Raw genomic sequence first — 23384 nt, 5'->3', positions numbered from 1 at the left:
TAAATAGTCTTTCCCATTCTTTTATTATTATGGTTAAAAAAGGGTAAAAAAAAAAAAAAAAAAAAAAAAACAAGAGCGAATATCTTCTCTCAATTTCTCTCTAAAACGGTCGTTATCCCATTCTCCCCCTCCACTCATTCTCATGTATAAATACAGGCAACCTCCCTCTCTAATCTCTCTCACACACACACACAATTTTGAAACCAAAATCGGGAAGCAGCAATGGCGACAATCTCAAACCCTAACCCTAACTCAGGTTCAAAGCCATCAGTATACCTGCAGGACAAGGAGGAGGTGAAGAAGGTGTTCAACCGCTTCGACGCCAACGGCGACGGCAAGATCTCGGCGACGGAGCTCGTGTCAGTCATGAAAGCTCTCCAATCCAACATATCGGAGGATGAAGTGAAGCAGATGATGGAGGAGCTCGACACCGACCTCGACGGCTTCATCAGTCTCGAAGAGTTCGCCAGTTTCTGCAAGGGCGGCGGCGACATCGCCGGATCCACCGGAGACGACGGCGGTATGGTAGGGCTGAAGGATGCCTTCGAGTTGTATGATCAGGACAAGAACGGAGTGATCTCCGCCGTTGAGCTCCACCAGATCTTGCAACAACTTGGCGAGAAGTGCTCTGTTCAGGACTGTGGGAGGATGATCCAGTCCGTCGATTCGGACGGCGATGGATTCGTCAATTTTGAGGAGTTCAAGAAGATGATGACCAACACCACTGCCAACGCTAACAGGTCGTCGAATTAGTCAGGGAAATAAACGGTTGATGTAGGGTCAGGCACATGGTATATTTAATACCTGCGTGTGTAGGGGATCCTTCCTATTTACTGATCTCTACGATTTGCAAGATGAATGCGTTTTAATATTTTCATTTTTATTTGACTAGTCTACTAATATTACTTTTTAGTTTAAAAGTTAAAAATTATTAAAAAAATAAAAAAATTAATAACTTATATTAAAAAATTAATTAATTTTTTCTCTTTATGTTTTGTATTTTATTTTGAAAAAAATTAAAATATCATCCCTAATATATTATTATTTTTATTTTATATTTTAATCAAAAAATTAAAAAAGTATTAAAATAACTTGTTCATAAACAAACCCAAAAGTGCCTGAAGTTAAAAAAATAGAATAACGCTAATTTTATTGTAATTAGTGGTTGACACACGCGATGTATGTGCAAATTAACTAAATAAAATAAATAAAATATGTAATATATATTGGTTGTAGTCTCAAGTGATAAGAATCTTCCTCATCAAATTTGTGGTCTTTGCCCATTCTCTTCTCTAGTTTTTTTTTTTTTTTGGATAGATCACTGGCCACTTGGCATGAAAAGAGACAAAATTTCAAGAAACCAATCTAAGTGCTCACATATATAATAGGTGCGATCTTTCTTAGTGACATATTGTCTGTTTGGAAAGTTGTTATTTTACTAGATTATTTTAATTTTTAGCTATTTTAGTAAGTTAATATTTATATATTTGAGAAGATAGGTGGTGTTTGCCAAGATTTTGGTTTAGGTTTATTTTTTTTATTTTTTTTACTAAAAGATAAAGTTTTTGCAAAATCAAAAAAAACAAATACAAACAAAATATCACATTCAATCTCATAATCATTTCACTTTTTTTCTCACAAACATCACATTCAACCACAAAAAAATTATCTTTACAAACACTAAATTTTTTTTATACAATAATATCCTACAACTAAAAAAACTTCCATAAAAACTCACTTCCCAAACACTCACATAGTTAGATTTTTTTATAGTTAGATGTGATGTTTGTGAAAGAAAAAATAAAATAATTATAAATTTAATGTGACATTTTATCTTATTAATTACTTTAATTTATTTTATTTTTTTTTATAAATTTTAGTCAAAATTGACTAAAATCTCAATTGCCATACACCACCATTATATGCTTGAGATTATTCAATCATACAACGCGTTATGCACAGATCCCTGATGAATAAGTGGCCCATCACAGGGTGAATTTTCAATGCTAAACACGTCAAACAAGCACATGCACATATATTGGAATAAAATAAATGTTACAAAATTAAATATCAATGGTTGAAATTGGATTTTTGTAGGTAGTGGTAAGTCTGATTTTTCCCTTGTTTTTTAGTGCATTGTCTATGTTTAGTTTTCTTGGGTCATGTCTTAACTTTTAGCTTCTGTTCCATGTATGTCACACTGTTGTTTTGTTTTGGATGATTTGTATTTGTACTTGCACACTGTTCTTCATTACTGAAGTTCTTATATTTATATTTTGATAATACATGCACATAATATTTATATGGGAAATGATTTGTAGCCCTAAAAAGTTGCCCCCTAATCCCCTAATTTCCAATTTTGGAAACTGTTTTCTTTTTTTCTTTCTTTTTTCTTTTTTTTTTTTTTTTTTTTTTTACCTGAAATGGAAATTAGGGGGATTCGGGCTCCCCCATTTTCGGGGGATGAATCACTACCCTATTTATATTTACAGCCGTGATTCAGGGCCCGAAAACAGGGGGCTCGAATGCCCCGTATTTCCATTTAAGGTAAAAAAAAAAAAAAAAAAGGAAAAAGAAAGTAAAAAAAAAAACAGTTTCCAAAAATGGAAATTAGGGGTATTAGGGGCAACTTTTTTAGGGCCACCAATCATTTTCCTTATATTTATTGATAACAACAATTGGGTTGAGTTGGGCACCGAAGGCACATTGAGCTCGTGAGGGCGTTTTTCAAATTTATTTTGATAATTTTAATGGTTTATATTATAGGGTTCATTGTGTAGACGGATTATTTATGAAAAAAATCAAGTCAATCAGACATTTATAATAACATATAATAATATCATATTTATGTTTTTAAAAAAAATTGATTAGTATAATTTTGATAATTTTTTTAAAAATAATTATAGTTTGATCATGGAGCTATAAATATTCAATTAATTTTATTTTTTATGTTAGAATAGTAGAAAGAGAAAAAAAATAATATGTATTATATTGAATGAATTATATTGAATGTAATTATTCTATACAATAGAAAGCCTCTATATATAGGCTGAGAACGCGTATCCTACTAGAAGAGTATCCTATAAAAGACCTAACTATGACAATACCTAATATATCTAGGAAATCAATACCTAATATATGTAAGAATATATACCATATATATATTAACATCCCCTCAAACTCAAGGAGGATAAACATCTTGAGTTTGGAGAGAGAAATTAAAACATGAAATAAAACTAAATAAAATAAAAGGCGAAAATAGCAAAATTTGAATGGGAGCGCAAGGGTGCTTGAAATAGATCAGAAATCGGAACTAAAGCTGGGAGACAGTTTATGGTCGTGTCGGACCATTGTAGGAACTGGTTGAAACTAATGCCAGGACAATTTAAAGTCATGCTGGACCAATATAGAAATTGGTTGGAACTAATGCCGAGAGACAGTTTATAGTCATGTCGGACCATTGTAAGAACTGGCTAGAACTAATGCCAGGACAGTTTAAAGGGGTCATGCCGGACCGATGTACGAGCTAACCGGAATCAATGTCGGGACAGTTTGAAGGGGTCATGCCAGACCGATGTAGGAGCTAACCGAAATCAATGTCGGGACAGTTTGAAGGGGTCATGCCGGACCGATATAGGAGCTAGCTGGAATCAATGTCGGGACAATTTAAAGAGGTCATGCCGGATCGATGTAGAAAACTAGATGTTGAACCAGCAAGCGTGGCACACACATAACTTATGACGTGGTGCTGAACGATGATGGCAACAGATGATTGAGTGCGCCAGAAGGCAGCTTGGATGGTGCGCTGTGGGGCAAGTTTGATGGTGCGCCAGAGAAAGCGGCTTGGATTGTGCGCCAAAGAGGGGCGGCTTGGGTTGTGCGCTAGAGAGTGTGGCTTGGATTGTGCGCCAAAGGAAGCGGCTAGGTGGTTTGCATGGTCTATAACCATGTTCACCATGTTATAGGTATAATACCCCCCCTCAAACTCAAATAGGTTTGAAGATAGAAACCAATTTGAGATTGAAGTAGAGGAAAAGATAGAGTGGAGGAAAAAAAAAATGTATTGCGAGTAAAAAATAAAAAAGGAAAAAAAATATGATAGAGATATTTTGGGTAAGAATAAACCAACGAATAAAGGAAGAGATCACCACGAAACGATACTGACAAGAAAATATGACAACGGAATAGGTTGAGGTCCGGCAGGCGGCCAAGGCAAGGTTGCCGCCCGCCGGTAAGGCGAAGAACACAAAGAGTTTAACCTATAGCTCTGATACCATGTTAGAATAGTAGAGAGAGAGAGAAAATAATATGTATTATATTGAATGAATTATATTGAATGCAATTGTTCTATACAATAGAAAGCCTCTATATATAGGCTAAGAAAGAGTATCCTACTAGAAATCTAACTATGAGAAAGAGTATCATATAAGAGACCTAACTATGACAACACCTAATATATCTAGGAAATCAATACCTAATATATGTAGGAATATATACCATGTATACATTAACATTTTATATGAATGGTATACTCAACAAATTTTATAATATGAATAATTTAAATTATCAAAATAAAAATGATACAAACCTAACGGGATTGTCACAGCCCTGTCCTGATTGAGTTGACTTCAAAATCAGCCCTGGTATGTAACCTAAACTAATGTTACTTATTAATCAAACTTGAGTAGATGTCGGCTTGATTAGATAAATTTATATCTATTATCAATAATGCTACGTTTACTTATATTCTTACTAACAAGTCTATAGAAACCTTACATGGCATTCCACATCACTTTCCTAGGCCCACTGCCATAAACAAAAGAATTAAAAAAAAAAAAAAAAGGAAATAAGAATTTGCAGAGTCGTCCGAAAAGTTGCGGAATCTTCGACTTCCTTTCTTCATGTCGTTTTGGTGAACTGAGTATTCGTTCATCTCTCAAGTTCTCTTTCTTCGTGGGTTTGACTATGTCTCTCTCACATCTGTGGTAATCGACTGAATCAATGATAAATTAAACCCAAGAGAAGAATCGAACGAAGGCTCTTTCCCTGGCCTCTCTCTTGCCTACTGATTTCGGTAAATCATTCACTGTTGCTTCCTGTTTTATTTAAAATATGAAGGCTATTAGTGCTCAATTTTTGTTCAACTAGATTTGTCAGTATGGCTAGTCCTCTTGTTTATTATTTTTGTCCTGATGGTTTCAATTCAAAGTGTATGTGGGGATGATCTTGAAAAAATATATATACGAGATGCCCATATACTTTTATTGCTTTTAAATTGGGATTGGGCATAATTCTGTTGTATACATAATTTGTAAACAAGAAGTTTAAAACATGGGTAATACTATATAATATATATATATATATATATATATCCCTCAAAAAGAGTGTATCATATTATGATCAAATGACTTTCTGTCATAATTTAATGGATCAAAACCAAACACCTTTAAAACATAATTAAAGAGCTCTCATAACTCAATTATAACCAACACCACTAGGGGCGGAACGATGGATTTTGTTCGGGAGGGGCTAATGTATATGCATAAAAAATATTGAATTGGTTTTGATACATTAGTAATTGAATATAATTTTTTATACAAGTGTTGCTAAAGAAGTATTTCCATATTCTAGTTAACAGTTAGATGTATGAATATGTTACTTTTTAATTGAAGAAGACTGGTTTAACAAAGTAGACTTTCTAATTTATGTTGTTTTTGTTTTGTTCATTGATTATTCTATATATTATAATATAGACACATGGAGGAAGTATCAAGTGGTTCTGAAAGTGTTGGCTTAAATGAAGGTCATAATGAGATTGAAATAGAGAAGGCAAAAAGTGTAGAAGATCCTAAAGTAGGAATGTTGTTTGATTCCATTGATGACCTTGTTCAATTCTATCAAAGGTATGCGATGGAAAAAGGCTTTGGCATGCGTATAAAAAGCTCTAAAAAAGTAGGTATGTGACAGTTGCTTGTACTCATAGTGGAAAGCCAAAGATTAAATCAAGCAAACTCCATCAATTACATCCACAATAAAAAACGGATTGCAAAGCTAAGATTTGTGCAAATCTGTTAGGTGATGGAAAGTGGATTTTGAGATCTATGGTTCTTGACCATAATCATGGGGTGAGTCCAGGAAAAGCTCGATTTTATAGATGCCATAGGGTTCTCAATTCAGCTGTGAAAAGGACGCTTGAATTACATGCTAAAGCCAATATTAGAATGAACAAGAGTTTTAATTCATTAGTGGTTCAGGCAGGAGGGCATGAGAAATTGACATATTTAGAGACGGATTGCAGGAATCATATGGATAGGGTCAGACGTATAGAGCTTGGAGAAGGAGATGCTACAACAATGCATAATTACTTTTTGAAAATGCAAGCTGACAATTCTGAATTCTTTCACATGATGGATTTAGATGAAAAAGACCGATTAAGGAATGTATTTTGGGCAGATGTAAGGAGTAGAGCTGCATTTAAAGAGTTTGGTGATGTAGTTACCTATGACACAACATAGTTAACAAATATGCAATGTCATTCGCTCCTTTCGTAGGAGTGAACCATGATCAGGTGAAGACACAGAGACCTTTACATGGCTATTTCAGTCATGGCTCACATGCATGTCTGGATGTCCTCCTTCTGCAATCATTACGAATCAAGATCAAGCAATGAAAAATGCTATAGAGGTTGTTTTTCCTAATGCACGACATCGGTGGTGTTTGTGGCATATCATGAAAAAGCTACCTGAGAAATTGAGAGGTTACAATCAATATGAAGCAATTAAGTTTTCAATGAAAAATGTTGTTTATGATTCCTTAACTATAGGAGAATTTGAAGAAAGTTGGGGCAAATTCATTGAGAAGTATAAACTTCAAAGCAATAAATGGTTATTTAGCTTGTATGATGAAAGGCATCGTTGGGTGCCTGCCTTTGTGAAAGATACTTTTTGGGCAGGAATGTCAACCACGCAGCGTAGTGAAAGCAAGCATGCATTTTTTTGATGGGTATGTTAATTCCAAGACCACATTGAAACAATTTGTAGAACAATATGAAAATGCTTTGGCAAAAAAGGTAGAAAATGAGAACAATGAAGAATTTAATTCTTTCAACTCTTGCATCCCATGTATAGTTGGTTATGAAATGGAGAAGCAATTTCAAAGTGCTTATACAACGGCAAAATTTAAAGAGTTCCAGCAAGAGCTAATGAGGAAGATTTCTTGTGATTTATCTTCATATAAGAAAGATGCTTACATTTCAAAATACGAAGTGGATGAAGATATATTATTTGGAGAAAGTCGTCGACGTGTATCTTTTAATGTGTGCTTTGATGAAGATACTAATGAGGTTTATTGTAATTGTCGGTTATTTGAATATAGGGGAATATTGTGTAGGCATCAAATTGTGGTGTTCATTCACAGGAAGGTTGATCAAATACCGGATAAGTACATTTTGAAAGGATGGTCCAAAAATGTTAAAAGGAGCCATACAAAAGTGCGAATCAGTTATGACAACTGAGCTCTCAAACGTGAAGCACGCCGATTTAATAAAATGTGTAATGTTTTCTATGAGGTTGCGAATTTGGATATAGTGTCAGAAGATTGGAGTGAGAAGTTCATAGAAAGAATATGTGAGTTTCGCGTATGTATGAAGCAAGATAGTTGCCGAAGCGATAAACAAATTTCTGTACGTACTCGAAATGGGTCTATGTCATGTGGAGATGGCATTGGAATTTCAAAAGTGAGCACAAACATACTTGATCCCTTGGTAGCTCATTCAAAAGGGTGCCCACCATTTAAAAGAAAGCAATCTATGGTTGAAAAAGTTACTAAGAAAAAAAAAAGAAGGAAAAAAAAAGATTTATAGCCAAACTTGCAAGGAAAATGTGCACAAACATATTGTGAGAAATCTAGAGAAGGTTGCAGTGTTAATGAATTTTATTGATTACTTATAATGGTTATACTATTGCTCTTAATAATTGCTAACTTTATTAATTTACATTTGTGTAGGAGCTGCAGGACAATGGGAATATCCATGGTGCAAGAGTTGTTGAACTTGTGACAGAGAAAAATATTCACTTACATGTAAGTAAAATGTTTGTATCATAAATAGTTGGTAGTAACTTTAGAAAGGGTGAAAAGGTTTGACTTTAAAATATTTGTATCATAAATAGTTGGTAGTAGCTTTAAAATATGACTTTAACCATTAGGAAGAGTGAGTTATGGCTTTAAATTTTGGGTTGTAGAATTCTGAAATGCAACCGTCACTGCATATCGGATAGGAAAGTTATGACTATAACAAGGGATTGGGCATGTGGCCAAACATGACTAGTCATCCAAGTATCATTGGGATGAGTCCATATTTCGGTCAACCAAATCTACTACAAAGAGGAAGTTCGTCATTTCAAGCAAGTATGTTCAGACAAGGGGTTGGCATGTATCCATTCGAGGTATGCACTAATTTAATTATATTAGTAAATCATAGCTTAGTTTAGTGTATTCTTTAATAAGAGTAACACTTTTTATTTTATTTTATTTATTATTAGGGTCATCATCATCCGTCTCCATCTTGGAGGCTAGACTTAGAGATGGAAGGAGTTATGCATCCCAACAATTTCAATGGAATGTTGACAATGAATGATATAGCACAAGCTAAAACTCCAACATTGCACAAAGATGACAAAAGTGAAGAGCATTGACATCACAGTTGTATTTTTTTAATTTCATTACACATTGTGACTACTATTTGAACTCAAGTGATATTGTTGAATCTCTATTTGAAGTTAATGAAGATTGATTGTTTTGTTTTGTTTGATATATGTTTAACCATTTCGACAGCATTTCTGTACCATTTCAGCGACATGTGAACAAAAAAATAGCACATTTTGACAGCATTTCGACAATATTCTGACAATATTAATCTATTCTGACAATATTTCAACAACATTTCGGCATGTTTTTTGTGAACAATAAACAATAAAATCACAACCACCATAGCACATTTCATTTATTCAAAACTACAACACACAACAAAACCATCTTAGCCACTAAGAACAATATTTATTACAACATGAAGCATTCATTACAATCACATAACTGTTTCATTACAATATAAGAAGGCAAAATAATTTCATTATAAAATATACAAAAAAATGCCTTCATCTCACAAACAAAAATAACTACTTCATTGAGAGTACAAACAAAAAATTTACATCATTTTGCAAAAAAGAGCACAAAAAAAAAAAAAAAAACATTCCTTCATCTCAAAAGCAAAATCCAGCCTCCCTTAGCTTGTCTTCTCCAAATCTACAACTGTAATTGTTGCTCTCACATGAAAATAGGATTTCATTATTGATAGCTGATATCAAAGTAGTCACCACCTTCACTTACACAACCTGTAAAAATAATGCAACTAGATAAAAGCAATATCCAAATATGCATGCCTAAAAGAGGGAGATAAAAAAAAAACAATAAATAAAAAGATAAAACTTAGCTATGAACAATCTTAGAGCTACTACTGTATCAAAATAGCAAATTTGGAGCTTTCCTTGAACAATCATGCATTTTTTTTATTTATAATTTGGATTGGCAAAAGATAAAATCTTATTCAAGAAAAATAATAAATGATAACATGTAAAAAGCTTGACTATGGAAATGGAGACAAGCTACCATATAACAAATGTTAATAGCAAAGCTTCCAAGTAATAAGCAAAACAGAGCCTGAGACATGATAAAATTCATCTAAAAAGAAGAATAAAAAAAGAATTCATAACCACAAACTCCCACCAAAATAATACTCCTCCACCAAACATAAGAACATTTCCTATCCATCCAAAACTCAATCAGCAGCAAACACATTGATTTAATTGTGTGCTCCTATTTGTGGTGGTAAGCTCATGTTCTTGAACAAACCATTTGAACTACCCAACAAATAACATAGTAGACAAAGAGAAACTTTTGTTACTAGTATTCTTCTTGGCTTTTAACTTCATTGCATCGATATTAAAAGATAACCCTTGAATGTTGCAATTGAGTCTTAGCAAAATACAGGGAATTCAAACTAGACAATACCAAAATGAATCATAAATTTTAGTTGGATGAAGTATGGATTTCAACAAAATTTGAAATCTTAGCCAAAACCCAAATCAAACGAAATTTTAGTTGGATTTCAAATTAGAACATTTTGAAGTCCAATATTTGATGATTTTCAGTAATATCATGAATTAAATTTGTGAACTCCCAAATCAAAATTTTGAAGTTTCTACTCCAAAAATTATTCAATCAAAACAAGAAATCCCAAAAATTGTTAAATTACCTATCTTTTTTATTCTTCTTCCTCTCCTCTTTTTCAGATATCTGTAGATTTCACCGGAATATTAGCGTTGATCATTAGTTGAGAGAAAGAAGGGTGAAAGATTGTGTGTCAGCCGAATCGTTTTCTTCACGCGAGAAAGAGGCGTGTAATGGAGAAAAGTTGCAGAACTCTAAATTTTGTTCTTCAATGTAATTGTAATGAAGGAATTGTGGGGCCCATGAAGTTGAGGCAATGGATTCCTTGTGATTCATATTTTTATTTTTTTTTAATTCTTTTGTTTATGACAGTGGGCCCAAAAAGTGATATGGAATGCCACGTAAAGTTTTTGTAGGCTTGTTAGTAAGAATATAAGTAACCGTAGCGTTATTGATCTATTATACATAGTCAAACCAAATTTAAATATGTTTTGATTTATTTATTAAGATTTTAATGAGTTTGAATTCGAGCTCGAACTCAATAAAAATTTAACGAATCAAGCTTGAGTTAAGTTGGTTTAGACTTGACTTGAGTTTGAACCTGTTTATGAGTCTTAAAATAAGAGAAAAAAATTATAAACTCATATTTGTATATGAGACTAAAGTTATAATTAAAATTTTGATTATACAATTATATTATATATATATATATATATAAACATACTGAAAAAAATCAATATCTTATTAAAATAATAATATCTACAACTATTATTATATAAATATATTATCTATAATTAGTTATTAATAAATTTAGCTATTGTTTATAAATATATTAATAAGATATTTATCCTATTTTTATATATTTTACATTATTTAATATATAAATAATATATGTATTTTTTATTTAAATAAATATTAAATAAGCCAGCTAACAAATCAAACTAATAAGTCGAGTTTTATTATGTTTGAGCTTATTTATTGAAATTTTAACGAGGTTGAGTACGAACGTAATAAAAATTTAACGAATCGATTTCAAATAAATCCTTACGGAGTCAAGTTCGAACCTATTCACAAACAACTCTGTTCATTTGCAGTTCTAATCACAAAAAATCAAAAAATTTAAACTTGATTCATGTTCAACTTGTTAAAATTAGTTTGAGATAAATTTTTTAATAAAAACAAATTAAATTTAAATATATTTTGAAACTTCTTAAATTTTCAAATTTTCATACACTAAACTTGAAGAATTTATTTCTTGACTTACTCAACTTATTTACCGTCGCAAAGTTATCTACAAAATACAAGATTATTGTCAATTTGTCAACCTTAATCTAAAATTAGCCCAATTATATGACCTTTTAGCTATTGGCCCAATTACTTTTCTGGATGTTTGGGCTAGTCCCTGTCTACTTGGGCCTATTAAGTTTGGAACACTTGTGAGAGATATGGTGGTGTAAATTAATTTATGATAATAAAAACCACACTAAAGGTTATGAGAAAATTTATGCAAGTATAGATCAAGCATGAAACAAGCCATTGGAAAGTTCAATGTCTTACTTTTTTGGTTTTGGTATTGAAAAAAGGGGTGACGCAGGCTCCGCCAAACTCCGGCTCCGAGTTAAGACATTGCTTAAGGCAACGTTAATAAGGACATCACACCGATAACTGACGGAGAGTCAAATTAGGATAGAAAGTATTTTTAAGCCGACCCTTTCCACTTAATCCCCCAGCCTTGGGACAATCTAAAACTTTAGTTTGACTCAACTATTAGTCTACTTAGGCCTCGTTTGGCAAGTGTTCCTTTTAGCCAAAAAGTTAAAAAGTTATTAAAAAAATCAAAAAGCTAATAATTCATACCAAAAAGTTAAAAATTCTATTTTCTCTCTACTTTTTGCACATCTTTTCGTAAAAAGTTAAAAAGTCATCCCAAAGATACTAATTTTTTTTACATCACATTTTAGTCAAAAAGTCAAAAAGTTACTAAAAAAACATGTTCCCAAACGAGGCCTAAGTCACTTAAGATAGATAAAAAAAAAATCTTAAAATATTCTTATTATTGAAGGCCTCAAATTTTAATAAACACAATAGAATAATATTGTATTTTAATATTTAGCTTAGAAACTTTAAAAAAAATTTGAGCCGTTAACTTTTCTATTGTGGAAAATTCACGACAATTAAATTTTTAGCTCAATAGAGTAGTTTTAAACCGTCGGATCATCACTAAAAGATGGGCTACTCTTGAACCTTTCTCACCAAGCATGAGAAATCATAAAATTGTGTAGTAATGCTAATGTACTGATCTTCTAATTTTTGAAGACATGATGCGTAAGATAGGTTATTTTGGACGGCTCAATATTTTAATTTATATAATATTTAATTTTTTTCATTAATAATTTATTATTTCTGTAAATATAAAAATAGTATTGTTATATATTTACGACAATGCTACGTAATTCAAATTTTGTAGCTCAAAAGTGGCTCAAATGGCCAAAACGACGTCGTTTTGAGTACAGAACAACATAAAAATGACCAAAACGACGTCGTTTTGGCCATTTGAGCCACTTTTGAGTCACAAAATTTGAGTTACGAGACATTTTCCATATATTTAATATTGAAATGTATATTTTACCTATATACATTTATTATTTCAGTCTAATCCAGATTTTGGACTGGAGGGGATCCTCTTTTAATTATGAATACATTTTTTGAGATTTATTTAAAAGGGAAAATTATCAAAAAGTCTTATTTACCAATCTATTACTCCATTTGGTCCCACATTCATTCTTTTGGATTGACAAGTCTTGTTTGACATGTTTTGTGGACAGTCAGGTCTCATTTTGAATTTATGTGATACGTGTGTGGACAGGTTTGTCCCCTTTTTTGTTTTTTCTATAGAGGTGTATATTGAGATTGAATGCAGATTTTGTGGGATACGTTTGCTGATTCACGTTTGGTAATTTGGATCTCATGTTTTGAACATGGATGAACACTGTAGTGCTGGTGACTTGCATTTGAAACTTCCGCAAAAACAGAGGACCTGTTTCGGGGATTCTAAAAGGGTATGTGGGTTTAAGCATGTCACGACCCAAACCCGGCCCTATGGGTTTAGCACCGTAACCGGCCAGTAATCCGAGATTACCGAAGGCTTGCAGAACAGTAGAATAGTAAAACAGAGTATAGGGCCTGGCGGAAGCCAAAACAGTAAATAAACAATGTCCAATGAGCTGTGACAGTCTGTATGCAAAAAGACTTTCATACATACATACATAATCAGTACAGAACAGTATGCACAAAATACACAATCATTCAGACTAGGGAATCAACCTTTCACATCACAGTACAGTAAGCATTCGGTCTATACAAAACAATAAGACAGTACAGAAGGGGGAATTGTAAAACACCCCTAAGCCTTAACATGATAGGCTCGGAACCTCGCAGTGAGGCACATAGGCTGGCTTGACAAAACTGGAGTAACCCTGACGCTCCTAGCCACGGTCTGGTGCCTGAACACCTACATATATATATGAGCAGTGAGCTAAAGCCCAGTGAATAACATAATGCGTAAAAGGGTTAAGAATGAATGTCCTTACAGTATGAAAACAGTTCATTTAAACAGTATTTCAGTCATTCAGTCAGTACAGTCATATGTGGTACATCCATTAGCATATCAGTGCAGTAAACAGTAGGTCTTAAAAGACCGAACAGTAGTGATGGCCATCAGTCAGTAAACAGTGGTGGTTCCAACAAGGGAACCGACAGAGATCTCTGCAACAGTAACAGTAAACAGTAGATGCTAAGGATGCCACAATACAGTTCAGAATATAGGACATACATTCATTCAATTAACAGTATCAGTTCAGAAAGCAGTACAGTTCAGTCGTTCAGAAAATAATCATTTGTGAACATATCTTTACACGATCGTTACTCACAGAGTTTGGGTTACAGTATGCTAGAGCGTGCCTCCCCAGTCGCCAACCCTACACAGTTAACAGAGTGAATACACTAAGCTACACAGCTGGGAAAGATAGTAACTTAATCCCTAAATGCCTCGGTGTGTTCTACATTTATATCCTCAACAAGACGCCTTAAACTAGGCCTAAGAATGCCTAGAATGGGATGGGGATGCAAAGATGTACTCAAAAAGCAGTTTCAGAAGTTTCAGAAAAACAGAGTCCCGCTCGAGCAGACATGCAACAAGGTACACGCTCGAGCGTTAACTTTCCCGCTCGAGCGTACTGTAAAAGTACTGGATGGGTGAAATCCCCGCTCGACGGACGCTCGACGCCCGTTCGATCGTGAGACACATGCCTCCGCTCGATTGCCTAATCCTCCGCTCGAGCGGACTGTAAAACAGTGCAGAGAAAATACTGGATGCTCGGATTCCCCGCTCGAGCGCCACTTTCCACGCTCGAGCGGGAGTGCAAAATCTGGAAAAACCCAGATTGCACCACCAAGCTCAACTCACATTCAAATGCATCAAAACCAATCCTCTTGGGCCCATTTTCTGGAAAACATTTGTATACACATGAAATAACATGGTTCAAAGCTCAATTTGAGAAATCAAAGCCCAAGGGTGTTTAATTCAAACTCAATTCCAAACCATTTTTCAAGAACAAGATGAACATGCAAACATGCATGAATTCAAATCATTTTGAAGCTTCAATTTGATGCTCTAAGGAGCCAATTGATCCAAAAACAAGATGAAAACATGGACCATTACAAAATTATGGACATGCATGTACCATTTTATCATGAAATCAACTCACAACTCAACAATTCGAACATGCATGCACGAATTATGCTCTATATCAACATGTATGAACTAAAACATGACTTAGCTCTACAATTTAACATGGACCATGCACGAATTAGCTCAAACACAAGAATAAGAAGATGAAATCCTTACCTAAGTCTTGTATTCAAGGTTTGGGGAGCTCAAATATGCAATCTATACTTCAATCACCAAGCAATTCTTCAAGTTGACTAAGCCAATCCCTCAAGGACAAGTCTATTCTCTCCCTCTCTCCCTCAAGGTCGGCAAGAACAAGAGATATGGACTGATGAAATGTTTGTTTCAATTGAAATGAACTCAAATGTGTATAGGTAGTGGCCCACTCAAGGGCAAGGTTGTAAATAAGTCAAACTCTTTCAATTTCGCTCAATTTAATCTAGTTTAATCATACTTACTCAGTTTTCAGATGAATACACCATAAAATCCCATTAATTATGAGGGTCGTGGAACATCAATCAATTCCGGATTTGGCCGCCGATAAGGCCTTCAATTAGCAGTTTAAACACTAAAATACGAACAGATCAAATAATCAATCAAACAGATAGAATACAAATTAACATACATACTTAGTCAATTCAGTTCCAATTTTTAATCAGTTAGTTCAGTACTTTAATCAGTTCAATTATCAGTCATAATCAGTTCAGTTCAATGGTAATCAGTGTTCATTCGGTAAGCAGTGGTGAGGGTTCTTACAGTCTCCCCTCCTTATAAAGAGTTTAGTCCTCTAAACTCGAGTTACCTTCGTTCTGGAAGAAAACAGGATTCAATGGAAACAGTTCAGGATATCTTTTAGCCATGTCCTCTTCCCTTTCCCAAGTGGTATACACACCACCATGGTTTTGCCAGTCGACTTTCACCAGTGGGATCGCTTTGTTTCTCAGCTTCTTGATCCTTCTGTTCACAATCTGTATAGGCCGTTCCTCGTAAGTGTAGTCATCACTCAGCACTATACGAGTAGGCTCTATTACATGGAAAGGATCCCGGAGATAGTCTCTCAACATAGAAATGTGGAAGACGTTATGCATATGCTCCATTTCAGGAGGAGGCGCAACTTGATACGCCACCGGATTGATTTTCTCAATAATCTCATATGGTCCAACGTATCTCGGTGCTAACTTGCCTTTGACTCCAAAACGAGTCTGGCCTTTCATCGGTGTCACTTTCACAAACACGTGATCACCCACTTCATACTCTCTGTCTCGTCTTCTAACATCAGCATAACTCTTCTGTCTGCTCTGCGCAGTTTTCAGTCTCTGTTGTATCAGTTTTACTTTCTCAGTTGTTTCATAAACAATCTCGGGTCCAAGCAAAGGCCCGTCTCCAACTTCTGCCCAGCAAATCGGAGATCTACATTTTCTGCCATACAATGCCTCGAAAGGCGCCATACCAATACTTGAATGATAGCTGTTGTTATAGGCGGATTCAGCCAATGGCAAATGGCTTTCCCAGTTTCCCTGAAAATCAAGGACACACATTCTCAGTAAATCCTCTAGAGTCTGGATGGTCCTTTCTGACTGGCCATCTGTCTGAGGATGATAGGCACTACTCAGTCTCAATTTAGTACCCAATGCAGTCTGTAGGCTTTGCCAAAACCTCGATGTAAATTTCGAATCCCTGTCAGAAACAATGGACACAGGCACTCCATGTAGTCTAACAATTTCATCAATATAGAGTATAGCCAATTTGTCCGCATTATAAATTGTCTTAACAGGTAAGAAGTGAGCAGATTTAGTCAGTCTATCAACAATAACCCAAATCGAGTCCATACCTTTACTGGAGCGAGGCAATCCCACAATAAAATCCATAGTGATATGTTCCTATTTCCACTCCGGTATCGGTACGGGCTGCAATAAGCCTGCGGGTCGTTGATGTTCGGCTTTAACTTGTTGGCAATGAAGACATTTCGATACAAATTCTGCGATTTCTTTCTTCATTCCCGGCCACCAGAAATTCAATTTCAGGTCTTGGTACATCTTCGTGTTCCCTGGATGGATAGACAGTTTTGAATTGTGGCCCTCTTGCAGAACTCTTCTTCTCAGTTCAGTATCATTCGGTACACACAGTCTTTCTTGAAATTTCAGTACATCATTCTCAACCTTGAAACCCGGTCTAGGTTTAGTTTCCCTTTCTTTGATGATCTTCTTCAAGAAGTCATCCAATTGCTGTTTCTCTTTAATTTCTTCGATCAGTGCCGGTCGAGCAGAAATAGCAGCTAAGGTTCCACCTTGTTCTCGCAAAATAATTTCAATTTCAGATTTTTCAAGGTCACAAAGCAGCTCTTTCTGTCCAGTGAGTAAACAGGCTAAGTTTCCAATTGATTTCCGACTCAATGCATCGGCAACGGTATTGGCTTTTCCCGGATGGTACAAAATCTGTAGGTCATAGTCTTTAATCAGTTCTAGCCATCTCCGTTGTCTCATGTTCAGTTCTTTCTGTGTGAAGAAATATTTTAAACTCTTGTGGTCGGTATATACTTCACATGTCACCCCATACAGATAGTGACGCCAAATTTTCAAGGCAAATACCACTGCAGCAAGTTCCAGATCATGGGTCGGGTAGTTCTTTTCGTGCGGTCTCAGTTGTCGGGAAGCATAGGCGATTACTCTCCCATTCTGCATTAAAACACACCCCAAACCCTTACGAGAAGCATCACTAAACACAGTATAGCCATCCGTACCTGAAGGTAAGGTAAGAACAGGTGCAGTCACTAATCGAGTTTTCAACTCCTGGAAAGCAGATTCTCTTTGGTCAGTCCAGTCAAATGATATCCCCTTCTGAGTCAGTTGAGTCAACGGTAAAGCAATTTTGGAGAAATCTCTGACAAATCTTCTGTAATATCCAGCCAAACCCAAAAAGCTTCGGACTTCAGTCACGTTTGTTGGTCTAGGCCAGTTCACTACAACTTCAATTTTCTGCGGATCAACAGAAATTCCATCTTTGCTAACAACATGCCCCAAAAACATAACATGGTCAAGCCAAAATTCACATTTAGACAGTTTAGCATACAGTTTCTGTTCTCTTAGGGTTTGTAGGGCAAGTCTTAGATGATGTTCATGTTCTTCTATACTCTTGGAGTAAATCAATATGTCATCAATAAATACAACAATAAAATTGTCAAGGTATGGTTTAAAAATTCTGTTCATGAGGTCCATAAATGCAGCTGGTGCATTCGTGACTCCGAAAGGCATAACTAAAAATTCGTAATGTCCATACCTCGTTCTAAAAGCAGTTTTATCAATGTCATCTGATTTAACTTTCAACTGATGGTATCCGGATCTGAGATCAATCTTCGAAAATACTTTAGCACCTTGTAACTGATCAAACAAGTCATCAAAACGCGATAATGGGTATTTATTCTTTACAGTTACCTTATTCAGTCCACGGTAGTCAATGCACAGTCTCAGTGAGCCGTCTTTCTTCTTTACAAACAAAACAGGCGCACCCCATGGTGAGGTACTGGGTCTGATGAACTTTTTGTCTAACAGTTCTTGCAGTTGCACTTTCAGTTCTTTCAATTCAGTTGGAGCCATTCGGTAAGGAGCTTTAGAAACTGGCTGTGTTCCGGGAACCACATCAACAGTAAACTCAATCTCCCTGTCAATCAAATCCCCTAGCAAATCGTCTGGAAAAACATCTGGGAATTCTCTGACTATAAGAATACAGTTCACATTAGCATTATCATCAGTAGATACAGTCAGTACAGAACACAGATACCCTTTACATCCCTTCCTAATCAATTTAACAGCTTTCACAGATGAAATCAGATATGGGGGAGGTACTACTCCAACCCCATTAAACACAAATTCAAGCAAACCAGGTGGACGAAAAACTACTTGTTTCGTTACACAGTCTATGGTGGCATGATATTTCGTTAACCAATCTATCCCCAATATCACATCAAAATGATCAATGTTCAATGGCAGTAAATCAATAAATAGATGTGCATCTCCAACAATAATTTCACAAGCAGGATACGTATATGCACAAGTCATAGATCCCCCAACGGGTGATGATACAGCTAACAGATAGTTCATGGGTTCTAAGGGTCTATTCAATTTTCAAGAAAAGGCATGCGATACATAAGAATGCGTAGACCCCGAATCAATCAGTACATAAGCATTCTGAGTACAAATAGAGAGAATACCTGACACAACGGTCTCGGTATTCTGGACGTCTCCCGGTACTAGGGCGAACACTCGGCCCTGCCTCATAGGCTCTTTCCCAATAGCTTTGGGATTCGATTTTGGTGTAACAGTTGATGCCGCTACGCTTGGTGTAGCTTTACTACTAGCTTGTGGAGCAGAGGGGCAGTCTTTAACCATGTGGCCCACCTTGCCACACCTGTAACAGGCTCCTGATATCTTATAACAGACTCCCTTGTGATTTTTACCACATTCAGAATAGGGCGGTATTGTACGGTTTCCTTGACTAGACGTAGTCGTTGACCTCGTATTCTGTTTCTTGTTCAATGAACTATGCTTGCCTTTCTTAAACTTGAAACCCTGCCTTTTTCCACGCCATTCAGACGCTGGTGCTTCAGTCTTTAATGCTTCAATGTTCGATTCAGCCATCAAGGCTCGGTCAAGGACATTCACGTAGTTCGGTAACTTCAGTACATTTATTCTGTCAAGAATTGCAACATTCAGGCCGCCTTCAAATTTTCTGGCTTTCTTATAATCAGTATCCACCATATGCGGTGCATATCTAGCAAGCTCGGTGAACTTCGTTTCATATTCTGCAACGGACATTGTGCCCTGTCTCAGCTATTCAAAGTCAATCACCTTTCTGTCCCTTACACACTGAGGGAAGTACTTTTCAAAGAAGGCTCCTTTGAATTGAGCCCAAGTCAGAACGGTATTTTCATCACGGATGAGTATCCACCACCTTCTAGCTTCTTCTTGCAATGTAAAGGTGGCTAACAGTACTTTGTGTGCTTCAGAGCACGGGAAAACTTCAAACAATTTTTCAGTCTCCAGAACCCAAGCTTCAGCTTTTAACGGTTCAAGGCCTCCCTGAAAGGATGGCGGTTTCATTTTGCTGAACTTCTGGGCGAGAGCAATTATGTCCCCATCATTTACATTCACATTCTATTCCGGTACGACTGGAGGAGGAGGTGGGGGCTGTTGATTCAGTTGTTGGTCCAGTCTTGCAGTTATCAGTTCCATCATTTGTTCCAGTCTGGCCATTCTGGCCTCAGAGGATGAGGTTTCAGTTTCGTTTGCAGTGTTTGCATTATCCATTTCACTATAAGCAGTTATGACAGTTATTAACAGAGGCAGTCATATGTTTAACAGTTTAACACGTTAGCATATATTCAGTCATAACATAACCACACACTTATCATGCTCATGCGATGCCCTAATTACTTTTCTAAGACACCCTATAGCTCATTTGGACACGTGTGTGCGGTATAACTCGTGGTTAAGTATCGCTCTGATATCACTCTGTCACGACCCAAACCCGGCCCTATGGGTTTAGCACCGTAACCGACCAGTTATCCGAGATTACCGAAGGCCTGCAGAACAGTAGAACAGTAAAATAGAGTACAGGGCCTGGCGGAAGCCAAAACAGTAAATAAACAATGTCCAATGAGCTGTGACAGTCTGTATGCAAAAAGACTTTCATACATATATACATAATCAGTACAGAACAGTATGCACAAAATTTACAATCATTCAGACTAGGGACTCAACCCTTCACATCACAGTACAGTAAGCATTCGGTCTATATAAAACAGTAAGACAGTACAGAAGGGGGAATTGTAAAACACCCCTAAGCCTTAACATGATAGGCTCGGAACCTCGCAGTGAGGCACATAGGCTGGCTTGACAAAACTGGAGTAACCCTGACGCTCCTAGCCGCGGTCTGGTGCCTCAACACCTACATATATATATGAGCAGTGAGCTAAAGCCCAGTGAATAACATAATTCGTAAAGGGGTTAAGAATGAATGTCCTTACAGTATGAAAACAGTTCATTTAAACAGTATTTCAGTCATATGTGGTACATCCATTAGCATATCAGTGCAGTAAACAGTAGGTCTTAAAAGACCGAACAGTAGTGATGGCCATCAGTCAGTAAACAGTGGTGGTTCCAACAAGGGAACCGACAGAGATCTCTGCAACAGTAACAGTAAACAGTAGATGCTAAGGATGCCACAATACAGTTCAGAAGTTTCAGAAAAACAGAGTCCCGCTCGAGCGCAGTTTTACCCGCTCGAGCGTCAACTTTCCCGCTCGAGCGTACTGTAAAAGTACTGGATGGGTGAAATATCCGCTCGACGGACGCTCGACGCCCGCTCGATCGTGAGACACATGCCGCCGCTCGAGCGGACTGTAAAACAGTGCAGAGAAAATACTGGATGCTCGGATTCCACGCTCGAGCGCCACTTTCCATGCTCGAGCGGGAGTGCAAAATCTGGAAAAACCCAGATTGCACCACCAAGCTCAACTCACATTCAAATGCATCAAAACCAATCCTCTTGGGCCCATTTTCTGGAAAACATTTGTATACACATGAAATAACATGGTTTAAAGCTCAATTTGAGAAATCAAAGCCCAAGGGTGTTTAATTCAAACTCAATTCCAAACCATTTTTCAAGAACAAGATGAACATGCAAACATGCATGAATTCAAATCATTTTGAAGCTTCAATTTGATGCTCTAAGGAGCCAATTGATCCAAAAACAAGATGAAAACATGGACCATTACAAAATTATGGACATGCATGTACCATTTTATCATGAAATCAACTCACAACTCAACAATTCGAACATGCATGCACGAATTATGCTCTATATCAACATGTATGAACTAAAACATGATTTAGCTCTACAATTTAACATGGACCATGCACGAATTAGCTCAAACACAAGAATGAGAAGATGAAATCCTTACCTAAGTCTTGTATTCAAGGTTTGGGGAGCTCAAATATGCAATCTATACTTCAATCACCAAGCAATTCTTCAAGTTGACTAAGCCAATCCCTCAAGGACAACTCTATTCTCTCCCTCTATCCCTCAAGGTCGGCAAGAACAAGAGATATGGACTGATGAAATGTTTGTTTCAATTGAAATGAACTCAAAGGTGTATAGGTAGTGGCCCACTCAAGGGCAAGGTTGTAAATAAGTCAAACTCTTTCAATTTCGCTCAATTTAATCTAGTTTAATCATACCTACTCAGTTTTCAGATGAATACACCATAAAATCCCATTAATTATGAGGGTCATGGAACATCAATCAATTCCGGATTTGGCCGCCGATAAGGCCTTCAATTAGCAGTTTAAACACTAAAATACGAACATATCAAATAATCAATCAAACAGATAGAATACAAATTAACATACATACTTAGTCAATTCAGTTCCAGTTTTTAATCAGTCAGTTCAGTACTTTAATCAGTTCAGTTATCAGTCATAATCAGTTCAGTTCAATGGTAATCAGTGTTCATTCGGTAAGCAGTGGTGAGGGTTTTTACAAAGCACCGCTATATTCACCGATCTCTGCACAACTCTGTCCTCCTCCGACCCTACAACTTTCCTTCTCATGCTCACAATCGTCCCCTTCCTCGTCTTTCTCATCGCCATTCTCTTCCTCTGCGAAATCCCACATTCCTCCACCGCCGGCCAAGACAAAGAAGAAGCTTGGTACTTTGGAATCATCAACGCCGTCGCCGTCGTCGTAGTCTATCTCTTGCTATTCGATGTCACCGGAGCTCACAATCGTTTAATTTCTCAATCATTCGCAATCATCCTTCTAATCCTCTTAGCTTCTCCAATTTCAATCCCACTGTACATCACAACCCATAATTGGATTCGATATAATTCCGAATCAAATTCGGACCTCGAGGGGGTTGTGACTGAACCGTTGCTGGGTATGCCGGAGAAAGAGAAGACGGCGATGGAGGCTGCGGTGGTGGTGGAGAGGAGAGCGCAGGTTATCGGAGAGGATCACACGATAATTGAGGCGTTGAGGACGGTTGATTTCTGGGTATTGTTTGTGCCATTTCTGTGCGGAGTTATTTCACGTCCCACATCACGCGCCTGTAACCCACACCGTCAAAAAAGAATACTATTACCTTTTTTTGGGAACGTGAATCTCACACACCCCTTCCCATAAATACATGCGCCACATCACGCGTCTGGAACCCACACCGAACGTGAATCTCACACACCCCTTCCCATTAATACACTGTCAAAAAAGGGTATTATTACCTTTTTTTTGAAACGTGAATCTCACACACCCCTTCCCATAAATACACGCGGGTCCACAAACTCAAATTTGCACTTTAATGGCAAAATAGTAAACAAATAATCCAAAGGACTAAACGGTTTAAAAGAAAACAATTAGGACCACATGATCAACAAGATGA

General features: G+C 36.4%; 3 protein-coding genes, 1 long non-coding RNA gene and 1 pseudogene across 4 annotated transcripts; 4 read left to right on the top strand and 1 right to left on the bottom strand.

Moving 5' to 3' along the window:
* On the top strand, positions 1 to 883 carry LOC114264686 (calcium-binding allergen Ole e 8). Its single transcript, XM_028205386.2, has one exon. The coding sequence runs from the start codon at positions 223 to 225 to the stop codon at positions 751 to 753; it is 531 nt and encodes a 176-aa protein (XP_028061187.2). The 5' UTR covers positions 1 to 222; the 3' UTR covers positions 754 to 883.
* Positions 884 to 5757: 4874 nt separating this feature from the next.
* LOC114264703 (protein FAR-RED IMPAIRED RESPONSE 1-like) lies at positions 5758 to 6515 on the top strand. The gene is made up of 2 exons (XM_082908627.1): positions 5758 to 5956; positions 6076 to 6515. The coding sequence occupies exons 1-2, from the start codon at positions 5758 to 5760 to the stop codon at positions 6513 to 6515; spliced, it is 639 nt and encodes a 212-aa protein (XP_082764753.1).
* Positions 6516 to 6618: 103 nt separating this feature from the next.
* Positions 6619 to 7513, top strand: LOC114264705 (protein FAR1-RELATED SEQUENCE 6-like). Its single transcript, XM_082908626.1, has 2 exons — positions 6619 to 6970; positions 7128 to 7513. The coding sequence occupies exons 1-2, from the start codon at positions 6619 to 6621 to the stop codon at positions 7511 to 7513; spliced, it is 738 nt and encodes a 245-aa protein (XP_082764752.1).
* Positions 7514 to 9072: 1559 nt separating this feature from the next.
* Positions 9073 to 10543, bottom strand: LOC145813949 (uncharacterized). The gene is made up of 2 exons (XR_014357413.1): positions 10310 to 10543; positions 9073 to 9389 (listed from the first exon to the last, which is right to left on the bottom strand). It is a non-coding gene; the product is annotated as an uncharacterized LOC145813949 (long non-coding RNA).
* A 2660-nt stretch (positions 10544 to 13203) lies between these two features.
* LOC145813343 (uncharacterized) lies at positions 13204 to 23131 on the top strand (annotated as a pseudogene).
* The last annotated feature ends 253 nt before the right edge of the window (positions 23132 to 23384 follow it).

Source organism: Camellia sinensis, chromosome 15, assembly GCF_055761805.1.
Source record: "Camellia sinensis isolate YWXY chromosome 15, ASM5576180v1, whole genome shotgun sequence".
Classification (NCBI taxonomy): Eukaryota; Viridiplantae; Streptophyta; class Magnoliopsida; order Ericales; family Theaceae; genus Camellia; species Camellia sinensis.
Note: the sequence above shows the minus strand (reverse complement) of the source record. Positions and strands in the feature narration are given on the sequence as shown.